This window comes from Hippoglossus hippoglossus, chromosome 4 (genome assembly GCF_009819705.1).
Source record: "Hippoglossus hippoglossus isolate fHipHip1 chromosome 4, fHipHip1.pri, whole genome shotgun sequence".
NCBI lineage: Eukaryota > Metazoa > Chordata > Actinopteri > Pleuronectiformes > Pleuronectidae > Hippoglossus > Hippoglossus hippoglossus.
In genome coordinates this window covers 18,444,395-18,467,909 of record NC_047154.1, presented here as the reverse complement: position 1 = coordinate 18,467,909, position 23,515 = coordinate 18,444,395, and the positions used below count along the sequence as shown (strand labels likewise).

Sequence of the window (23,515 nt, the reverse complement as noted above, 5' to 3'; positions counted from 1 at the left end):
TCAGTGATAGCCTCCTTTCTTCTGGTATCACAAAGGATGCGTCTGTACGCAGAGCTGCAGCAACAATCAGACCAGGAGATATTGAAAATGTCCTCCCCGCTACCTAGACACCCGAACACAGCTGTAATGCACTGTGTGGGATATGGAAATTGCTGTTCTCCACTTAACATCCGAAAACACCAGGTTATGTTGATTTGATTTGTTGGTTTCCTGGAAGAGTTTGGCGTTGTTTCGTTGTTGTTTTCAGCCAGTTTGCAGGAGGCCTGGCATATGTTGTTGTGGGCAAAGGCGGTGTACGCATGCACACAGGGGGCGGGTCTGTAGTGTTGGGCTCAGAGTGCATGCCATTGACCCTCAGCTCTGTGCCTGCAGGCTGTCTCTGCTAAGTAGGGCACCTCTCCTGGATCGGCGCCACCCTGCTGGCACTCTCAAGGGATGGCCAAGGGCACGTTGCTGCCATGAGTCATCCTTAGATTTAGAGAGGGAGACTAAGAGAAAGGCAAGAGGGAGGAACTATGTAAAAGACGGGGACTCATAAAACAAAAAGACGTAGCGGGATGAAGAGAAAGAACAGATTAAGTAACAAAACAAAAAGATAATGGAAAAAACTGCTAGAAAACAGAGAGAGAGAGAGACAGAATGGGAGTGCAGACGGAGAGTTTTAATGTTTGGCAGAGACGTGGTAGAAGTTAAGCCGGCTCGCCTACCCACACCCTGAGCTCAGCCTATAAGGGATGCATTTTATATTCCAGCAAAAACTTTGGCTACACTTATAAAGCCCACCAGCCACCTACTGGATAAGCTCAATATTTTATTGTCCCTAATGAGACATTTGGCTCGGAGTCAGGCACGTAAGACAATACAGACGCACGGTAAACAAAGAATAGAGACATATACAACTCTGACAGAAATGCAACAGTGGAAGGAGACAGAAGACGGGGGGGGGGGGGGGGGGGGGAAGGGATGATGCTGGAGGTGAAGAGTATGTCTATCCAAGTTGAGTAGGTTTTACGACTTGTAGGATGAATAACAGCTTCAATCTATTTCATTTTTACTTGTGGTTGCCTGAAGCTAGAGCCTGAAATCCAACATCAGTGGACACTCCGTTCCACCCTCGGCAAGTTTGTTCCTTCCAAATGTAAATAGCCAGTGTAGAATAGTGATGCCTTAACTGTTTTACTGACCTCTCATTTGAGGTCAGTCGACGGGGAGAGGGCTTATGCCACTGGAGCAATCCGTGTCAACTTAAGGTCAAACCTCTCACTCTCTGCCTTATCACCCCAAGTTGCAGTCATGATAAATCTCCTGCCAAGACGTCGAGCACCTTCAGCTCTGCCGATGAAGCATTTCGTTTCCTCTCTTAACAGCAAGTGAGAGAAATAAACGTACGATAAGGCAGTGGAGTGCGCCAGACTTATAAACCTTCCTATTCCTTTGTGATACCAGCAATGAGAGGTATTCTTTTTCTTTCTATGAAAAAAAATTCCCCATCTCCAGAAGAGATTAATGGCTTGATAATCCAGTTCCAGTGACCCACCTTCCAACCCAAATAACTCCTCTAACTCTTACTAACATTAACCTTGAACTAAACTGATGTTGTGTCTTCGTTTTTGTGTCTCCTCCAGAGGGCACCCCGATCCGAGGTAAGACGTTTAACCATCACAAAAAAAGAAAACGGAAAAAAAAAGACTTAAACTGACACATAACCAGACATAACCGCTCCTAACTCCACCCAACTGACTAAATATGTGGGATATCAAGTGGGCTTTTCCTCTTCAAATAAATGACAAACCCTTTTTTCATTTCCACTAATATTTCATCTGTGTTTGTGTTCCATGCGCTCTGTACACGTTGTTTGTGAGTGTTAACATACTGTGTGTTTCACACTCCCATGCCCCATGTCATTGTTAATGTACAGTTCTTTCACATCTGTGGGAATTGTGTGTTTGTGTCCTCCAACAATCTCCTCCCCGCTTATCAGTGTCAGAAAACCACTGAGCAAAATCAAATTGTGTCGCCGACTGGTTAAGATACTTACTTTTCCACTGCATAACCATCTTTTATAAAGATATCAAGGTGGGACGAGAATAACGATGGTAGAGGAGCGTGACTCTGAGGAATCATGCAAAGGATTTGTCAAAATAATTCGTCCTCTCTCCTCATTTTTCTTTTTTCATTTCCCCGGACAATTTAACTTTCACTTATAATTATCCACCAGGCTTTTGTTGCTGAAGCGTTCCCTCCCTGTTGATTCACTGTGGTTCAGTGTCTTTGTTGCAAAATGCTTTTATTCAACAGGCTGAGCAGGTAAGTGAATATCTCAGTTTGCCATGTATGTCCCCGTGTTCAAGGGGATGGAATCATTTATTTTGGTTTCACAATTACACAGCAAAGGAAGTTATAGATTTTAAGATCCTCCATCTTCAACCATTTCCCACAAAACACGCATTCGATCCATCAACGGACTGAATTCATACACCTCGCTCCTTTAGCACCCCTCACTCATGACTTGCACATCCCAGCCCTCCCCGCAAAAAAGGTCTCATAAATCACAATGTGGCGAAACAAAAGCAGGCGTGACATATGAACTCTACATTTGCATAATGAGATAAACGTCCTGAAAAGGGGGGATTTCTCCCCTCCCGCGTTAGCACACGCCACCACTGACGCACCTTCAGGAGTATATGGCGCTTATGTAGAGAGAAACCCAATTTCATAGCTGGAGAGAGATGCAGTGTAATGTAATTGAGATCAAGGTGTCAGAGAAGGACATGAGTAGTTAGTTTCCAAGGCGCATGTACACAGTAATGCAGACTTTCATCTGAGTTCACGCTTCCACTCCAGAAAGTTGAGCTTTTTGGATTTGTAGGTAACACATGCTGCTGAGTCACTTGACATCGTCCCACGTGAGTCATACAACGTAAAAAAAGGTTGCATTAATTTTGCTTTCAAAACCACCCAGGTGCTGGCCTGGAGGTAGGCGATAGGTGTAAAGGTAGCTGGACTCCCTACCTGCTTCATTACTGATTTCACGAGAGCGTTACAAACCACCAGATGGGCGCTGACAACAGCGGCATCACACGTGGAGCCCCATGCTGGTGCGATCACTGTGTAATGACCTTGGGGTGGTGACAGAGCGTGTGCTCGAGTGACAGCCCGGACGCAGACAGAGAGAAAACTGCAAGTCCGGACTTGAGTTTACCATGGTCGCTCGCCCTGGCTGTTTTTCTATTTGTGTGATTATTGGAACTGAGGCTACATGATTGAGTTTGGTTGCAAAACTTGAAAAAGCACAAGTCAGGGAGATGGGATTTGACTGTGTAGTTTGCTTGATGTTTTCAACCTTTCATGTCTGGACAGATGTGGAGTGACAGCTCTTCTGGCACAATGTATCTCTCAATTTAACTCAATCTAACCCTGAAAAGTAATATTATGATATTGAATATAAATATTTTTGTAATGCACTAGCATGAATGTTTTTGCAACAGTCACTCACTGAATCACAACAGTAAGTGTGCTTAGTCGGAAAGGTTATTATTTCAAGTGTGTATCCACTTATACAGGGAGTTGCTAATTTTGGCTTGTAATTGCGCTGTAGTGGAGCTTCAGCGAGCGGTGTTGCATGGGATAAGAGGGTAGCGCGGGGGGGGGGGGGGGAACGATGGGAGAGGAGATGAGAAATGAGGAACAAATGAGAGACACGAACTGAAAACGAGAGATAAAACGGAGAAAAGGGAAACAGTGTGCCACCGGGCATGCCTGAGTGGGCTGCACGAGGAGCGAGAGGGAGGGAAAGAAAGAGTGAGACTTGGCCAGCCATTTTGTTGATCGCCTAAACAAATCAATCAAGGCCCGCTGGAGCACACTAATTGAATTACACAAATGGGACTTGCGGGGGGGGCACACACATGGCAAAGCTGCTACAAAGCAGCGGCCGGGGTGGGCAGACCACGGCTTCAGGCACTTTCTGAAATTAATCATCCATGCTGGCCCCTCCTCGTGCTTCTTTTATCCCCCTCATCTTTCCTTCTGTTTTTCTGTGTTTGTCTGTCTCCTCTAGTCTCCCTCCCAACCCTCGACGATTTTGTTCTTCCTCTCTCTGTCTCTCTCTCTCTTTTCTACCTTTTGCACCTTCTATTGATGGAACATTTTCCTTCCATCCTTTTGTTTCCCTTTCTTTCCATATATCACGTTGTCCTTGCCCTTTTCCCTTGTCTGTCCTCCCTCCACAAAAACCTCCACCAAAACTAAATCTTTATATATTTTTGTTGGTATTGATGTTTTACTAAATGTACGATACAGTCAGATATGATGTTTCTGCTGCAGAAGTTGCATTATAAACCTACAAAGAAACTTCTGTTTGTTCTGCCATTAAATAGATGAGTGACCCTGCCTTTGGGACAAATCCCAAGTCCTTCAAAGTTTTGGAAAGAAACAGTTGAAATTTTTATAAACTTGACAAGACTGGCACAAAGTTTCCACTCTGAACGGCCTCTTTACAATTATACCTGTCCCAGAATCTGAGCTGGCCTTCAAAAACACCTATTTGTTGCACTGTGCCCTGGCAATCTTCGTTGTTATCACACCTTGGCACCTCGACACTCCTCATGAGACCACCCTGTGGCCTGCAGTCCTGTTAACCAGGGCAGCTGTCGAGGCTGGGACAAATGTCCCAGACCCGCTACTCATTACAGCCTTCCTTATTGAATGGATGTAGCAGTGAGGCGGTCCTGCAGCCAGCAGTGAGTGAGTAGCAGTTGAGATTGGTGGTCGTGGGCAGGAAGGGTCACTTTGACTTAAGATGGAGACTAATTGTTCCACACAGGTTTTATTATCAGTCCTTTTATTTGCTTGAGTTGGAGCCACTGTTGTTTTATTCGTTCTTTTCCGCATGTCATGAAAGAAGACACTCTTTTCTCCTCTGACCCAGAAAAACATGAATTATTACTCAGCAGGGGGCGGTGCTTTCTGTGATTTACTAATGGTTAGAGCAGCCTGCACGTGTATTGATAGAATGTCCTGTCCCAGGATATTCCCTTGTCTTAGGTACACTCCTCACAGCAGCTCACATCGTGTCCTTCAACATGCATGTGTTCTTTTTAAGTGTCCTTGAGCAAGATAGAGTATCGAGTCAAGTAGTGCTCATTCAGTAATTGCAAGTCACTCTGGTTTATAGTTTGTAGTAAAATACTCGCAGCGTGACAACAAATTTGTGTTGAAAAGTATAGTGTAGTAATAATCAAATGAAAGAATATTATCATCATATTATAACAATGATCTTTTCTGCTGTTCTTGCAGAGGTCATTTTTGCAGGGTTTGGTTTCTGTCGTAAACAATCAGATGACGCAGTCCAACAGTGCTGCTATCAGATCAATTACAATTATTCATTAAACCATCTGCAAACGCAGGAGTCCACTGTTCTGAACTCTTTCTCGTGTTCTCTAATGAAATAAAGCAAAACAAACTAGTGTGGTAGTGATTACAATTGTGTTTGTGATAAGACTTAAAAGCTGGAGACAGGCCCCACACAGGTCTTGGTTCATAAGCATAGTATCGTCATTATGTGAGCAATGCTGTTAATAGCTTTTTTCTTTGTCACTACAGGTACGTCTTTATCAGTAAATTCAGTCTGGACCCACGTTTCTTTTAAATTTTGCCTCTGAAAGATCATTTTCATCATTTATTCAGTTGCTTCTGTTTTCTCCTTTCTTGATAAAAGAAGGAGAAAACAATGCCAACGGCCGCTCGCGCTCCGGTGAGCCATAGGCAGCCAGGCAGGGTAGACGGAGCACAATTATGAAAAACACAGAGAGCCCATAAAGTCACTTTCAAAAAAAGACAAAAGGAAATGGTGGGGAAAGAGACCCATGCTGGTGACAAGCTTTTCAAAGAGTGGCATTTGTTCTGTGCCCACATGCAAGTGCACCCTGCTTCTGAAGATAGGATATAGAAACAAGGATTCATTTGGGTGTGTACCCTCAGGGGTCTGGTGCCTTTTAATGCTAATATTGTCAGGCTTTAAACTGACTGACCTGATTAGCAAGAAATAAATAAATGCTTCTCTCTGATTTGATTTAAAAAATGATAAAATAGGTTTAATGAAATCGCCTTATGTGTGGTTCACAAAAGACAAAGCTGGGACAAGAAGAAGAGAAGGAAACTGCTCCTGACACAGTGTGGCACAACTCATATAACACCAGCAGGATATTGCAGCTCCATGATGTGCAAATGTAACAGAGGGAGGAGAAGTGAAGTTGTGATTTTTTTTCGTCTCCATCTTTTACCTTCTCTTCTCCTCACTTTCTCAAGCCTTCTCAAATTTAATCCAGTTTTTACCATCACATGCGTTCATAATTTACTTGGCCAAGATTTTAAAAATAAATTGGAATTCACCTGCGCTTTAATCAAACAGGTTTTATTTTCTTTCCTCCCATTTTTGAGATTGAACTAAATCAGACAAGTTAAAGGCAGAAAATTAAACACGATACATATGAAGAAGAATCAATCTCCATTATTCCTGCTTCCTTCACCTCTCCACATCCTTCCTCCCCATCTTTTTCACTCCTCCTCACTTTTTCCCCCTACCTCACTTGTTCTCCCTCGCGATGTGCTCCATCTGTATTAATGCACTCATCACAATTCCTCTTTGAAATAATAGCTGGAATATGTAATGAAACTCATAGGGAATTGGAAACAGTAGATGATACTACCTAGCAAGGAGCCTCCACCAAAGCTGGCAGGAACAGATGAAAGTCACTCTATCCCTTCAAAGACTCCCCTGTTTCTTTATTTTTTTTCCTTCCGTCTGTCGTTCTTGCTCTGTCTTCCACCGGGAGGAACAGTTCACAGCAGCCAGTGCTGATTTTAATTGGCTCTCAATTTATGTTGTTTGGCTCATTATCTGTCCCCCCTTCTGCATGTTAGTGGTTGTCTTTTGTTGACCTTCAAGTGGCATTTGTTCAGCATTATTTTTAGATGGAGACATTTGTATTTGTTGGAAGCATGTGGAGCTGAGGACCTCCAGCAGCTTGCAGACATGGAGTGAAACATATGAGATGTGGGAGGCTCCTTGTGATATAAATGTTTGGTAACAGTCAACAAAAGGGTTAGGGTTAGGGTGAGCCCTTCCAAATTACTATTTATGAAGCGTGGAAAACAAACACCGCACCAACTTCAACTTTCGCCTTCCAAAGATTTTTTACAATTCAGGCACAGGGACCAGGGCTGAGGAGCGGCTGGCAGAGCTTCCTGGAAGCGTGCGCTCGGAGATGAACTTCACACGCTCCTCACTTTGTGGTCCCCCAAGTGTTGAGGCTTTTTGAGCACATTCCACCCCACCTGCCACCAAGCTTGCGTTTGCGGTTCCAAGCGCACATCAAACAGATCCAAAATCAGATCGCCTGCATAAACGCGGAGCGAGAGACTCCCACCACCTGCACTCTGCAGGTGGACGTTTTCATTTGGCTCAGGAGATATGTGCCAGGAACAGCTCCCTCTGGGGGATGAGGGCGATCTGAGCTGTGGAGGGAAATGAAGAGAGGGAAGAAAATAGATTGTAGATATAGATTGTTGTAGCTTCAGGTCTGTTGTCTTCTTTGTTTTTTTTTTAGGAGTAGATATCTTTGTACTGACTCCAAGGTGTAAAATACGCTTCGAGTATCCGGCCGTGTCTAAGGTGGAAGCGTGACTAATCTTTATAATTAAACAGGATCGATGTTCTCATTTGTGGCACAGCTGAAAAGCGTTATTAAACCAATGTTCCAGAATAGTAGCCTTGTACAACATTTTTTTTTCGCTCCGCAACACTCCGGTGTGATGGAGGAGGTTATGGTATATTACAAAACATCCTGGGCAGCGGCTGACGTATTGATGTGTCCTGGCTAAATGCTAACGAGCGATGGTGCTGTGTTTGTCAGGGAGGCCGGGGCTGCAATCTGTCTGCTGAGCCAGCCAGAAGGCCCTAATGATATCATCAGGAAGTGCCGTCGACAGCGCTCTAACGAGGAATGATCTGACGCCCTCCTCCGTGCCCCACGCCCCTTCTCCAGTGTGGTTGGCAGACAGTTAGGATGAATTCATTTGCACATGTCTGATGAAAGTGATAGAAATATACAGTCTGCTTGAAACCGTTCATATAAAACTTAAAAGCCCTTAAATATCCAACCCAATCACAATGGTTGCCAGTTTATAGGCTGCTTTAAAATAAAAAAATGTTCTCCCCTATGTGTTAACAAGCTATGATACAAGGATAAGACTTCTCTTGCAGAACTACAGAGGGGTTGGTGCATTATACACCATGCATGTGTTCATTTGGACATATGAACTATATGCAAGATTATTTTCCCATGACCTTCTTCCCCCAGTGCGCACACACACACACACACACACACACACACACACACACACACACACACACACACACACACACACACACACACACACACACACACACACACACACACACACACACACACACACACACACACACACACACACACACACACACACTTTTGCCGGACCATCTCAACATCCCTTAGCTTTCATCACATTTACATCATTTCTTTGCTTTCATCACTGTGTGTTTTTTTTTTTTAAAGGTTTCTCGCGTCTTACACGAGCTACGTACAGCAACATCGATTCAAATTTGGTGCGACTGGTTCTGTCCACATTTCTTATTTATTTAATTCCTCCTTCTTTTTTTATCTGCTTGTGACTCTTGAGGCTGGAGACGAAGCCAGTTTGCGGTGACAGTCTGTATTAGAGAGAAACAGTTCTTGACGAAATGGTCTGGAGAGATTCAAGATGCTCTCCATTAAGAAGATTGTCTGACTCCTTCGTGCTCTTGTCACTGACAGGTCGACTAATCATGTTTCTCTCTGCTTTCTCTCTCTCTCTCTCTTTCTCTCGCTCTGTCTGTCCTCTCTTTTTTCTCCCCCACTCCCTCTCCCCTTTTATCCTCTGTGTTGCGTGTCGTCATTTCCCAGGTGCCTTGCAGATCGAGAACAGCGAGGAGACGGACCAGGGGAAGTACGAGTGCGTGGCGTCTAACGTGGAAGGCGTGCGCTACTCGTCCCCTGCTAACCTATATGTGCGAGGTAGGGAGCAAACCGGCCCCAGCGCCAGGCCAGAAAATCCGAAAAAAACCCGAAAATGAATAATAAAAACACCCACCCATTCTAACTGAAATGCACATTGCAGCTCAGCTTTAAGTGGCATTACTGTTGAGCTTGACACATGATTATTGCTTCCATTCTAGCCCAGCTGTAAATGCACAAAATGTATTTAGCAAAATAGCATTACCCTAGCATTATAAATCTTTTAGCATTGATAGTATTGCCTGCCCATAACTGTAATCTCATATGCACTGAAACTTCCAAATGTAAAACTATAATTGACCAACTAATGTTCTTCTCTGTTATGACGTTATGCTCCATTTTGTCTTTCAATGCCCTCCCCTACTCACTCGGAAGGAAATGTGTAGCTCAACAAGCCGTATGTCTTGACTTTATCGGTTGTAAGAAAACCTTCTACGTGTAATTGTGTGCCCGATAAAATGTGTGCCCCTCCGTCACACTTCTGGAGCTCAAAAAGAGTCGGGAAGGACTTCTTTTTGATTAGTTTCTTTCAGGTACAGGAGCACGACGGTAAGTGTCGATTTTGATTGAGTGGCAAGGTGTTGATGCCCACCAATCAAAATCTCATCCCTGTATCCCTCCCCAGATGTAGGGGTGAAAGAGGATTTCCTTGTGTGGGAATGAATAGGAAACTACTGTTTACACAGTCAGCTGCTCTGTTTTAAAAGTGCTCTATCACATAGATTATAGATAGTACACTTCCTCTACTTTTCTTCATGGTGTTCTGGAGCATAATTCCATAGTATCCCCCCCCCCCCATTTCTTTTTCAGGAGAAGCCTCTTATGGTCCGTAGTAATTTTGTCTGGCATGTTCCAGCAAAGTGGAGATATGAAAAACAATCAGTCACAGAGAATGTAGAGTTTCATAGAAAACAGGCCATTAAGACAAAAGCCTACCCTCTACTACTGATGTTAAATGACAATGAATCCCAGTGTCGGGAGCTTTAATAAACTAAAGCAGATGCATTTTTCGACATGTATTATTTATATTGCGCATACTAAATAAAGATGCCTCGGTATCTGCTCAGTTTGTTCCCTCTGCTGTGTACCAAATAACTTTGTTCCCAATAAATAATTCAGCACCCTGACATTATAAAATGGGTCAGGGAGCTGCATTTTCATTATTATTGCTATTATCATACCCCGTGAGGTAGCAGCGTAGGGAAGGAAAAATTCAACCGTGAGGAGCAGACGGTAAAAAACGCCTCATCGAGATTAGTGTCTCTTCTCGCCAGCGTTGGTCCTGGAGGCTCCGTGCTGCCTCCGCTGTGATGCAGTTACACTTAATGTCAGGTAGCTGTTCACCTCGCTCATGTGCAGCATGGTGGAAATTAAGGGGTTCGTGCAAATTACAATCAAGAGCTTTACAGGACTCGTTAAATAATGATACTGGGAACGCTTCGTTGACACAGCACAGGGATGTTCAGTAACTTCCACGGTCAGAAACACACAGCTATGCCCTGATATCATTCCTCAACAATTCATGCAGTCTCCATGAACACTGGCTCCATCAGCATGCTTTTAAAAAAAGAGTACACAGGGGTCATAATTACTCGGGTACCTTCACACTATGTAGCACTCTTGTTATGCCTTGATGGTGTCAACCTTTGTCCGTTTTCAGTTAAATTTTGTCAATCAATTCTTGATACTTGATGTTGACTATGTTTTGTTCACAAAGCGAAATTGCACTCGAGATTAGCAGCTGTGGTAGGGATCCATTTTTTTTTCCAAAATGCAACAACGATGCAAAATTGTAAATGGGGCAAAGTTAACCGGGGCAAATTGACACAACTGCCTGAACAGGAACCATAACGACCGAGTCACTGATTGGCTTCTACGACATTTACTTTAACCGTCTTGAACTGCAGCTGCTAATTTCACACCAAACTGTGTCTTTTTTCTTTTCTATCTCTCATTAGTTTTTTTCTTTCTTTTCTCTTTATTTGGTTTCCTTCTCTAACAAAAAAAGCAAATACAGCCACCACAGGAGCCTGTCCTTGTGGCTATAAGGAGCTTGTGAAATTTTGAATTATGGGTATGGTTCGCTTGATTTGACTCCAGTGGCGCCTCACTATATTCTTTTCTTACCAGGCAACAGTGCGGCCACTGGGGTGAATCTGATTGTTCTGGTTCAAAGTTTATTGGAGGGTGGGGGGGGCAGGCAAGTGTACTTTTCAAGACGGGTGTCACTGACAGCAGGCACAAGGGAAAAAAAAGAGGAAAAAAAAAAAGATTAAAGCAAAGGGAAATGTAGCTGCAGCTAAACACCTTGAGGTGGCTTTTTTTACTCTCTCTGTGTTTCCCCTATTTTTCTCTTCTCCTCATGTCATTGTGTTCTGCATCAACCCCTTTACATCCCTCAGAGCTTCGAGAAGGTTGGTGTGTTTTTTCTTTTTTACTTTTTTTAACCCACATTTGAAAAAAAGGAAATTCAACATGTTGAAAAATTTTAGCTGTATATGCCTATGACAGAGCTCGATTCATGACTAATTTGAGCAAAGACTAATCGGTTAATCCAAACTTGCTAAATGATTATGAAAAGAAAATTTTTCTTTATTTCCAAGGAAGAAATGATGAAAGCAAACCCGAGTAGCTCGGGTCTTGTTATACTTTACTTTTATGTTTGCATTGTGGGGCCTTTTCTCGTTTTGCATCTCTTGGTATTGCTTCTGCACCTAAAAAAGCTTCTTGCACATGTTGTCATGAAAAACCCAGCACGTGGAAATAACAGCACCTGTTGCACGATGGGAGAATGTAACTGCGCTTGCATGCCTGTACTGAATCCATTTGGCCATGACGGTCTTTTTCTTTATGCATTCCCTGTGTTTTGTTCAATTGATTCATTGTCTTTCCTTGGTTCCTCTACAAGTGTTTTCTCTGATACAACCCTTTTTTGGCTTTTCCTTTATTTCGTTTATTTTTTTGTGTTGTGATTATGGTGTTGTGTGTTTTCCTTTTGTTTCAGTTTGTGTTCCTGACCTTAGTTTTCTGTTTTTATTTTTAAAAAACCTTTGTCTTTTGTGGTTTATTTGTTTTGTGAGATTTGTGTTTATTTTCCAAAATGATGCTGCTCGGCCTCTTGAGTCTCGGAGTGCACATGCAAATGCCGAATGAAATAATTGTGTGTATACAGCCAGAGTTCCTGTCATCTTGTTTATAGCAAATCCATTATGGGTACAAAATTTGACCTGATTGGACCTGATTGGATTCCATGGCGATTCTGGCAGCCATTGTGGATCAATGACAATATAATGACTTCAACATCACATTGGCTGTTGCTGAGCAGGTGCCCAGAGATACTTTTAATTCCAAACGGCGGCAGCTAGTTATCCACAGTTTTGTGGAGTTACTGTTTGAGTTCCCAGTCATGACACTCAATCAAATTAAGATTTATTATTCAAAAACCCTCCTTCCCTTGTATGAACACATACATACACACTCATAGAACTCACTTGGTTTTCAGGTAGACATGAGTAAAGCAGTGAGAGAGGTTCTCCAACAACAAGACACACGATCACTTTGTTGTCTGAGCAGTCACGCTGTAGTCCGACAACAATAATGAGAACAAAGTGCTAAATGAATTGGAGGTTAATGCAATCACCGTTCACTGATTTATGTCCCAGCCGGCGTTGCAACCACTCTCCATTACCTCTTAAGATGTTTTACTTAAATGTGAGCATCATTATGTGCACCAGGTTTTCCATTACACATAAAATCTATCTTATCGGCTGTGGTGAACTTGCCTGTAAATTTGATGGCTCCATTAGTCTTATGAATACAAGAGGCACATGTTCTCTGTAAGGGAGCCATGTTTCACCTATTGATATGAGATATGGCTCAAAAGGGCAAAACATTATTTCTGGTAGAAGAGATTAGGCGCTTCTTACCCCATAACTCTGTGTGCTGAGCTCAAGGGAATAGGCCTTATCTCTATTAAGTGTCTGAAAGTCCTATTTTTTATTCATGACTACTACTCCAAAATCAAACAAATTAGCAATTTTCATGCTTTGGTAACCTTCATTTACAAACCACTTTTGAAATATGTCTACTTTTAATCAAGTCTAGGCTTTTGAACGCAAGAGTTTTAATGAGTCGTGCTAATCCCCAAAATATTAGGAAGACAACAGGCCTTGAAATATTGAGTGTTAGCGAGTGTTTCAAAATATAGCTGATATAATTTTGTGTATCCAGTGCATCAGCCACATCAATTATTCTGCAGGACAGTCATCACACAAACATAGAAGTAGACTTTCTATGAGTCATCTATGAATAACTTATGAAAGCATAAAGTCTGTACTCATGTAATTGCCGCCCTCCAAAAAATAGTGTCCACAAAGTATGGCACAATCCAACTGAAAGAAACCGAGCAACCTGCTATGTCCAAATTCGTTTAACTCTAAGCACTCTGAATAACACTGATGCAGGAGGACTGTGCTGTTATGTACGCATGTGCATGTTTGGCCTTCTACGATGGAATCTGCCTGACTTTGAATGTGCTCGCATGCCCTGCTCTGCATTTGTGTGTAACGTTGGGAAAGAAAGCTAGATTACACCTTATGTTCTCACTGGCCAAAGCAAAAACCTGCCATCTCTATTAGATGTTTGTCTCAAGGAGTCCTGAAGTTAAATAGCCACCCCTCAAAATAAAGGATTTGTCGGAATTGCTCCTATTTTCCACACAAAACAAAAGTTCCATCACCTCCCATTCAAATGCAAATACACGAATACGCTCACTGTCCCAATCCGACTGATTATATTCACTGAAGGGATCCCCGCAGTCAGGGGACATACTTGCAGTACGATTTGGCTGCTTGTCATCAACCTGTAAGACAACAGGAAAAAAAAAAGTGATGCACTCTGAAATCCCTTCCATTCACCACTTGCTATTATTAGACACCCCCGTCATGATTCCTGTCAGTTTCCTTCAGGTAATAATTTCCATTTTGATGAGCCACCCATAGTGACTGTTTAGCATCGGCGCAGCCAAGGTATGTTAATTCAGGCCGACCCCTACAGCGTATATGTAAATGCCGTAGGCCTCACCCAGCAAGTGTGACTAAAGGATCTCCATACTGCGCCTGTGTCCTCAGGCAGCAAGAGGGTGTAATCTCAGCTTCAAGGTGACACTAAAGGCTGCACATTATTTTGGCTTCCCCCTTCATTTTGGGGCAGCAAAAAAAAAAACTGCCTCACCAAAATGGCCGATAATGTCCACCTTCCGACCTCTGTTTTTTGGCACAAACCCCTCCACAACACCGCCCACTACTAGAGTTAGTGCAGTACTCTGGCGTTCTCTCTCGACTGCTTCTCACCTCGTCCATTGTAAGGCTTCTTGTCTTTCTCTCCACATTGGGGCTTGAAACAAGATTACATGTTGTTAGTAGTCCAAATGAAAGGTATATGTTTGATTTATTTATCTCTCACTTCCAAATGGGCCGGCTGGGCTCCCGGTCTCTGTGAATGAGGAGCCTGTCCATGCAATTGGGATTCTTGATTTTCTTTCACTGGCACTACATTTGAAAGTTAGGATAGGAGAGGGTGCCACACACACACAGACACACACACACACACACACACACACACACACACACACACACACACACACACACACACACACACACACACACACACACACACACACAGCTTGTGAGAGCTTACTGGACCATTGATGTGACAGAGTTACACAGTTCACTTGAACATTCAGTCATCATACGGAGCCGTGTCTAGTTAATGAAATACTGCGATGACTCATTTGCACGTGACACTGACATTTAGTCTACGCTGTCCCTCGAAGTCCCTTCTCGACTTTAAGATTTATAATTTGCTCTCCCGGGAAACAGCGTAGCGTGCTGTTGTATCAGCTGACCTTGAGCTCCTGATCTTGGCCAAATTAACTCACGTGTCAAATGCAGGGTGAGTGCTGTTGACAGTTAGACTCTTCCGCGGCCACAGCCAAAAGTAACCAGCATTTGGCCCGTGGCTGGTTTTAGTTCCCACGTTGTTCTGACAGTGTAGCTACTCAAAGGTGAACAGAGACGTCTTCCTGTGGGGGAAACCTCATTCACTGAGCCACCGCAGCTCCCGGTCCATTGACCTGAGCCCCAGGGAGAGAAGAGCCCCTTCAGACACACTGCGATTGAACGTTTCATCTAAAAACACAGGCCCCGTTCGCCCGATTCAGTCTTCAACCATTCTTTTTGGATTTGAGGCCAAATTCAGGCAGAGACAAATCACAGCTGAAAAACATCTAATAGTATTGATGCACACCTCTTTGTTGAACACAGCTGCACTCTGGTACTGTCTGTGCTGTTTGGACTTAGTTCTTTTTGTGGATTTGTTCCGTTTGATTTCTTTCCTTTTCATTTGATTTTGTACGTGTGTGTGTCTGGAACAATGCTATATTTGGGAATGAATGGCATGCTCGGATGGGTTTGGGTGACATTTTGGGATTGTATTGGTTCTCTGGTGTCTGCCCAAGTGGATGGGGGCGCACCTGTATATGTCACTCATGCCATAGCCACACTCATGCATGTCCGTGTGTGGAATGGGCTGCCCTTTCACCTTTGTTGTTTAGTGAGACTCTTTTGATAAATCGTAGTGACAAGATATTTTCTCTCCCTAAATGATGGGTTTTTCCCCCATGTTTTTTTTAGAATCCCATTAGGACGTCATGACTATGCAATAATAACTGTCAGGATGAAACAAATTCTGATAACTCAACCAAAACATGATGCGTCCCATTGTTTTATTCACTTTTTTCTTACAGTCAGGTCCGGGCAGGTTTCTTTGACATGTTTCATTTTTTAAATACATCCATGGTTGTATCTAATGGAAACATTCTTTGTTAAGGTGTTATCTCTGGAAATTCTATATTTTTTAAGAACATGTTACTCTAAATTAGCTACTGACCATTTTCCATGGCCCATGTGTTGCATGTGACTTTGTGTACCACAAAGAAACATTTCTTCAGATGCCATCAAGGTCAGGTTGCCTCTTGGCCAGGGTAGTAACAGAGATAAAGGAGTGCGAGGATACATGGAGAGTAGCTCAGAGGAGGACAAATCAGAAGCCCAACCTTTATCTGTAATTGTAAATCAACGTTTTTTTTCTTGCAAAATGCAGTGTTTTCAATGACTGCATTTAAAATGGCTATTCAAAGCCAGTAACAGTAGATGTGGTTTAACCATTTGGATGTTGGACATAGTGATAGCTCGTTGTAGAAAGCTTTGCCCATATGAAGGACATGTCAATCTATTGTACTTACATCATAGTAACCATGTCAGTGCACAATACAAGTCAGGTCCCAGGTAAAAATCCCTTCAGTAGAGTGTGTGTTTGTTGACATCTGTCCCATGCAACGATCATATGAATCCCATTTGGATCGACACGGTGTACTTTGGAATGCTATCTATCCTTCATGCCCCTCTTGGCCTCTCCCTTTTCGTCCCCACTCGCCCCCCAACACACACACACACACACACATCACACATCACACCCACCCAACCCGAGACTTCCCAGCTTTACAATTGCACAGAGGTGCTCTGAGGTGTTTAAGGCGGGGAGGAGGGAACGTCTAGTTGTTTCTTGACTTTAAGCCCCAGTGTGTGAGACCTCCAAACCCACTTTGAGCCATGTATTTTATTTTATTTTTTGGTCTGTTTTGTTTGGACTTAGAATCACAGTCTCCTTATTCTCTCCCCCCACTTATGCCCTCCTCCTCCTCCTCCTCCTCCTCCTCCTCCTCCTCCTATTTCCCTTTCTCCAACAACCCAAACCCCTCCCCATTCCCTTTGCGTACTGTACAGTATGTCTTTGTATATCCATCCGTCACTGTCTGTCCGCTTGTCTCCCTCTGTCTGTCTTCCTGTCTGCTGTCTTGCTGCTTGAGTCTGTTTTGTTCTGCCTTGTGTCTCTCATCCTTGTCTTTCCTGTCTTGTCTATCTGTCTGTCTCTAAGTCATCTCTTCCATGTGGTTCATCATGTTTTACTTCTACATCTGCAATGCTCCTCTCTATGACCTTCGCATCCCAACAAACATTTTGACGTTGAATAGATCTAGACGCTGTGGTTTGCTGCGGTGTTGAAAAGCGGTTTCAAATAAAGTTGCATCTGCACAAGTCCATAGCTGATGCCTCTATCTATGTAATCCCAAGTCCTAAATACATTCACGTTTTTTTTTTAAAAGTATATTTTAATATTTCCCCTTTAAAAACAAGGTAGTACCTGAATATCAGGCTGGTTGAAAAGCTTTTACCTACCATCATTATGTATGTAGTTTGACGTTTAACCGAACAGCATTATCAGCAATTTTTCTACTAAGCTAGGTTTAGGATTTTAAAACAAACCGGTGTCGCTCACCTTAGATTTACATTGGCGAGGAAAACCCTGCATTAGATGACACTTTTTTGTGCTCATTTAGGGTTGAACTCGGCCACCTCCTGCATGCCATTACCTGTCAAGTGCTTGCTGGGATGCCCCTCATGAACACACAGTGTTTTTGCTAACTCATACTCTCGCACCCTCTAACTCTCGCATACTGTACACGCGCACACTCATATCTATACCAACGCAGAAAATATATATACGTCTATGTATATACACATACACACACAGGCAAGTACCCAGTGCCTTTCACGCCCTCCCTCTGCGTCTCAGACTCATTATCAACCTCCTACCACTCAGATTCCAACTCCTCCCCATGAGTTTTGAGGTCCAGCCCAGTCTCCCTGTCTGAGCTGTCATTCTGCACTTAACTCATCTACTTCTCTCTCTCCCTTTCCCTCTGTCTCTTTTTCTTGTTCTCTGGATTTCTACTCTCCGTTGATCCAGTTCTGTTTCTTGACTCCAACACTCTGTGATACTAGACTCTCCAGCTACAATTACTGTAGTTCTTTTTCTATGTATTTTATAGGCACACACCTTGTTCCTCAATAGTTATTTTGTGTTAACTGGGACTGCGATGTGACAATGTGCCACCATCACATTTTGTCACATTAGCTGAAGAAAAACAAAGTTTACACTGCATTGAAGCGGGTTACCCCCCCTTTTCCCTCCTCCAACCTTCCCCCCTCTTTCTCTTCCTCTGTCACTCTTTGCTCCTCTGTTCCCTTTCTTTCTATCCTCTCCTCAGATGCCCTATCCTCTATCTTGTAATTCCTCTTTCCTCTCCAATCGTCTTTTGTCTGGGCATGCTAGCGACCCTTCAGTTATATTCCTCTATGCATTTTATCTCAATTTTTATATCTGATTTTGTTATCATTTACTCCTTAATTTACCTCGGTCTATTTATGCATGCTGTCTGTGAAACTGATAGCTGCATCTATCAATGGAACCGTGTCAGATCTTAATAAGGCTTTGTCCAGTGGATCTACCCTAAACCACAAAAATCTGATTAAAGTTTCTCATCTTTAAGATATCTAGTTAGTAGAGACAGGTGTCAAGTGCAAACTTGAGTTAGAATGTGTGTAGAGACCTTGTAGAGATGCTCAATTTCTCCGTAACCCTACACTTCCTGTGCTATGGGAGAAGCCTGCAATGGCCTACTTCCTGTTTGGCATGAGTGCCGGAGAGGACAGGAAGTTCCAGGTTGCCATCTTGGCCTTATGTGATAGCATTATCACATAGCCTTTACCGCATACCTTCATAGTTGGTGATCAGGTTATGTCATAGTTGTATACATGTCAGCAGTTCAGCCCCAAAGATGAGAAACTCGTAATAGATTTTTGTGTCTCTAATTGTGCTGTGATGGGTCAAATATTGGTCAATGGAACCTTGTTGCTATGAATCGTTGCTTTATTGTTAATCTATATTGTCGTTGAAGCAGTTCTGTTAGTTTAGTTCCTTCTCATTATTTGTATATTTTTATGTTTTTAAAAGTCTACTTTATGATTTTGTGTTTTAGTTCACATGTTGAACCTTTTGTGTTAAATATTTCCTTGAGAAGGGTCCATTTTCATCGGCCTCTCTTGTTACCTCTCTTTTTCTCTTTTTTTGACTCCCTTGCCCTCTTTTGTCATCCTCTCTCCTTCCTCATGCCTTCTCCCAGTCCGGCGGGTGCCTCCTCGCTTCTCCATTCCACCAACGAGTCAGGAAATCATGCCCGGAGGCAGTGTGAACATAACGTGCGTTGCGGTGGGGTCGCCCATGCCTTACGTCAAGTGGATGCTGAACTCGGAGGATTTGACACCAGAGGATGAGATGCCAGTGGGCAGGAACGTGCTCGAACTGAGCAGCGTTCGTGAGTCTGCCAACTACACCTGTGTAGCCATGAGCAGCCTTGGCATCATTGAGGCTGTGGCGCAGATCACCGTCAAATGTAAGAGATAACTGTGCTTGTTTAAGAGATTAACTTCAGCAATGTTTGATCGTACAGAACATTGCAATCACAACATGTAATGGTACAGTGGTCTTGGGGCATTTTGAGGAAACTTCGAAGCTTTCCCTTTTTGCTACAAGAATCTTCTGTCATGATAAATTAGTTTTTCTTATTGCCTTCTCTTTTGTCACCATCACAGCTCTCCCCAAGCCTCCAGGTACTCCTGTGGTTACTGAAACCACTGCCACCAGTGTGACCATCACCTGGGACTCGGGCAATCCAGACCCAGTGACTTACTACATCATCCAGTACAGGGCAAAGTCCCCAGACAGCAAGTATGAGACAGTGGATGATATCACCACTACACGTTACAGCATTGGTGGCCTCTACCCCAACACGGAGTATGAAATCCGCGTCTCAGCCATCAACACAATCGGCCAGGGTCCTCCCAGTGAGCCAGTAGAAACCCGAACTGGAGAACAAGCCCCAGCTAGTCCCCCACGGAACATTCAGGCCCAGATCATTTCCCAAAACACCATGATGGTGCGCTGGGAAGAACCCGAAGAGCCCAATGGGCAGATCAAGGGATACCGGGTTTATTACACGATGGACGACTCCCAGCCCATGAGCCTCTGGCAGATCCACAATGTCCAGGACAGCATCATCACTACTATCCAGAGCCTGGTTCCTCAAGAGACATACACAATCAAAGTTCTTGCATTCACTTCTGTAGGCGATGGACCCTTCTCAGAGCCCATCCATGTCAAAGTACTGCAAGGAGGTAAAGAAATGAAAACTGTTTGTGTCCGTGATAACTGGTGTTAAAACTCAGAAATATAATTTTCTTCCATTGCTTTCATTGAATTTCATGTTTTCTAGTTTGCCACACGTGTGTAATGTCTAAATATTATTGAAACCAAATCATTAAGTAGGTTTAAAAGAAGAAGCATCTGTTACCCAGCCTTCTGCTTCAACTTTCACAACCATTGAAGAACATCTTCAGCTGTGTTGTCTATTAGCAGCACATTTTCTGAAACTTTAAACTGAATTTGCCTGCTAAGTATTTCCCGTGCTGTGCAAGGTTCTTCTGCACATCTGCAGCCTCTGCAAATAATGACAAAGGTTTGTTTGATCATGGTAGTCCGGAAAAAGAACATCCAAATTTGAGAAAAAATGACCATGTGAGAACTCACCAGGATCCGTCTCAGGGCTCAGGGACATGTCTCTCCAAGGCAGCACTTCAGAGACCAGTTGTACCTTGATTTCTTATAAAATGTTGTGTCTTAACTCATTTCTAGTAAATACAATAATGTCCTCCGCTGTCTTCTTCAGTTCCAGGTCAACCGTCCAAATTCATGGTTGGTGCTGTGTCTGACACCAGTATTGAGCTGACCTGGGAACCTGCCTATGACAAGGAGGGAATTATAAATTATGAACTTCGCTACTCAGAAGGCAGTTTTGGGACCCCGGTAAGAAGTTTCCTTTTTGAATTTCATAACCTTTTACACTAAAGGGTTTATATTATCTCCTAATGGTCCAACATTAGATTCATCTGCAACCATTTTCAAATCTCGTCATTAACTTAAACTTTTCTCCATCAACAGATGAAGAAAACATTTGGACCCACATCTGCATATGTTGTGGAAGGGCTCCGCCCGCACACAGATTACCAATTCTCCCTGGCAGCCATTTCAAACAAAGGCATCGGAGCCTTCACAAATGACATATCGCAGAAGACCCTGCAAGCCAGTATGTAACCTTTCTATTGAGTCTTCTGTGGTGTTTTCTCTGTGGGTAGGCTAACAAAGGTATTCTCCCCAGGAAAGCAGTTGAATAATTGTTATTTTGTCTTTGCGGACCCGGACTGAAGTAATTCCTCATGAGGTTGTGTGTTCTCTTTTCCTTTGCTTCTTGACTGGAGCCCATTTCTTTTCTCTACTGCATCATCATCTTTGAACTCTGCCTGTGTTTTGGGCATAAACTGGGTTCAAAGCCGATGCAGAAATGATGAACTGCATATCAAACTGACTTGACTTAACTGATGTGTGTTTTTTTATCTTACCTGCACTTGACCTTCATTTTGTTAACCATAATGTAACAATATAACATATAATATATATTTTACACCGTAGGTAAAAGTGTTTTTCACTAAATGAACTGCTTGTCTTGTGGAGAGTTGAGGTGGAAATTAAGCCACAAAGGGCTTGAGTCATTTTTTTTGGGATCAAGTGTTTTACAACCTTTTCATTTCATCTTTTCTTATTTACTTATGTGGCTCTGGTGCCAAATGTATGAGTGTACCCAGCCCTGTCAAACAAATCAAGTCTATGTGGACTGACGATTTTGGCAGATTTTTTATTATCCTTTCAGTTTTGTTCATATTTGCTTTTCCTTTGTCAACAGCAAGTGCACTTTCTTCCACGTGACAGAGACACAAAAAATGTCAGTTCTCCTCTAAGACCACCAAGGCTCTCATATGAACTGGATTTGGATTTGGGGGGAGGTGCATTTTGAGTTGAGTTTAGTCATGAAATCAAAAAAAAACATATCAGCAGTCTCCAAAAGTACTCACATGCTCACCCCTGGAATATATTCCAGCATATCAGTTCTGCACTGATTACTTTATTTTAAGGATGGCAGGAACACATCTGAATTATTTAAAACAGCCGGCTAAAAATAACAGGAGTGGTATCATAGCACACAGCAGTGCCGGCTGTAGAGAAAGAAAATACACACAGCTCATCCAAGCGTATATCCAATAGCTGGAGGACTGCTGGGATGACAGGGTATGAAATTCATGTCTTTTTGAGTTTTACACAGCACACAAAGATTAACAATGATGTTGTGTATCGACATTTAATACATTAATGGTAAAGAACCTGGAAAATGGAGCTGGATTTGCAGGATTATGGGTGGATCTGTGCGAGTCACTGTGGATCCTGATGATACAGAAAATAGAAAATCACAGACTAACATACATATACACTGCCAGAGTGGCTTTATTTATAATATACAGCTTGGGCTGTGTTGGAGTTTGTGGGGTTTAAATTGATTTTAATTTTCAACAGGACATAGGCGAGCCATGGTGGTGAGAGTAGACTTCCCTTTTAACACATTTTCTGTTTCTACCAGTGCAACTTGTTGGCTGTGCCCCCACATCTGGACTGTGGGGGCTTCGGACCAACCACTTCACAGTTCTTTTTGTTACTGCTGGGCAGCAGAGCTACACTGACAGTGCAGAGTCACTGAGGAGAGCGCCAGTTGCATGCAACACTCACTCCTGCCCGCTGGGGGTGCTGTTGAGAACCTATCACTGCACCGTTGATCTTTGATCAGTCCAGGCATGAAAATATACTTTTATGTTCATCCCCATTTCTGTCCTGGCGTCTCTCAAGTGTGTGTGTTCACATCATCACCCGTCGATGTGTGTTTGTGATTTCCTTACCTCTGTTTTTGCTTTTATTCTCGACCGGTAAACCGCAAGCTGAATGGATTGGATACACTTCTCTCTTCCTCTTACATCACCCTGTTCTAGCTCTGTTTCTCTCTTTGCCACTTGTTCCCCCTGCGCAATGGAACAAAAGCTCCCCTTGGAATGGCTTGACATCACCTTGCTCACTTTCTGTCCTCTTCCTTTTATGTTTTTTTTTTTTTTATTCAGATCTTTTATTTATTTATTATTTGATTTCTAGTCTGAAAGAATATTGGTTTGACATCGCTCTAGACAGCTACTGCTATTTACATTCTCTCTTGGTTTTTTCCATGAACCTAAGCTCAGCATAGCCACTAGCAACTGTAACGCAGCAGGCAGAGCAACACACGCAGTCAGCATTGACACACTCTTTCCCATTCAGCATATAGGAGTTCACCCTATAGCTTTTCTCAAGTCTCTACTTGAGACGAGGGACTCTTCCTTTGAACGGCCTCATCCATACAATTACAGTGGACAGAAAGGATGACTGCTGGTTTATAATGACATCTGCTTGTCCTCCGTAGAAATTTGATGCTACTTCCCTGGAAATGAGTATCACTCTATGTTTGGAGCAGCAATAAACTTAGTAAATAT

At 43.0% G+C, this 23,515-nt stretch overlaps 1 protein-coding gene across 18 annotated transcripts in view; it reads left to right on the top strand.

Annotated features, from left to right (window-relative positions):
• The window catches only part of ptprsa (protein tyrosine phosphatase receptor type Sa), a 227,817-nt gene that overhangs the window by 142,768 nt on the left and 61,534 nt on the right, over window positions 1-23,515 (top strand). For 8 of the 18 annotated variants that reach the window (XM_034583990.1, XM_034583993.1, XM_034583987.1 and 5 more), the window contains 7 exons: window positions 1,626-1,643; window positions 8,985-9,095; window positions 11,498-11,509; window positions 19,180-19,449; window positions 19,649-20,230; window positions 20,782-20,918; window positions 21,054-21,198. In XM_034583990.1, the coding sequence (XP_034439881.1) occupies window positions 1,626-1,643; window positions 8,985-9,095; window positions 11,498-11,509; window positions 19,180-19,449; window positions 19,649-20,230; window positions 20,782-20,918; window positions 21,054-21,198 (1,275 nt within the window). The remainder of the gene's footprint in view (window positions 1-1,625; window positions 1,644-8,984; window positions 9,096-11,497; window positions 11,510-19,179; window positions 19,450-19,648; window positions 20,231-20,781; window positions 20,919-21,053; window positions 21,199-23,515) is intronic. The other 10 variants (XM_034583994.1, XM_034583991.1, XM_034584000.1 and 7 more) reach the window with 3 other exon arrangements.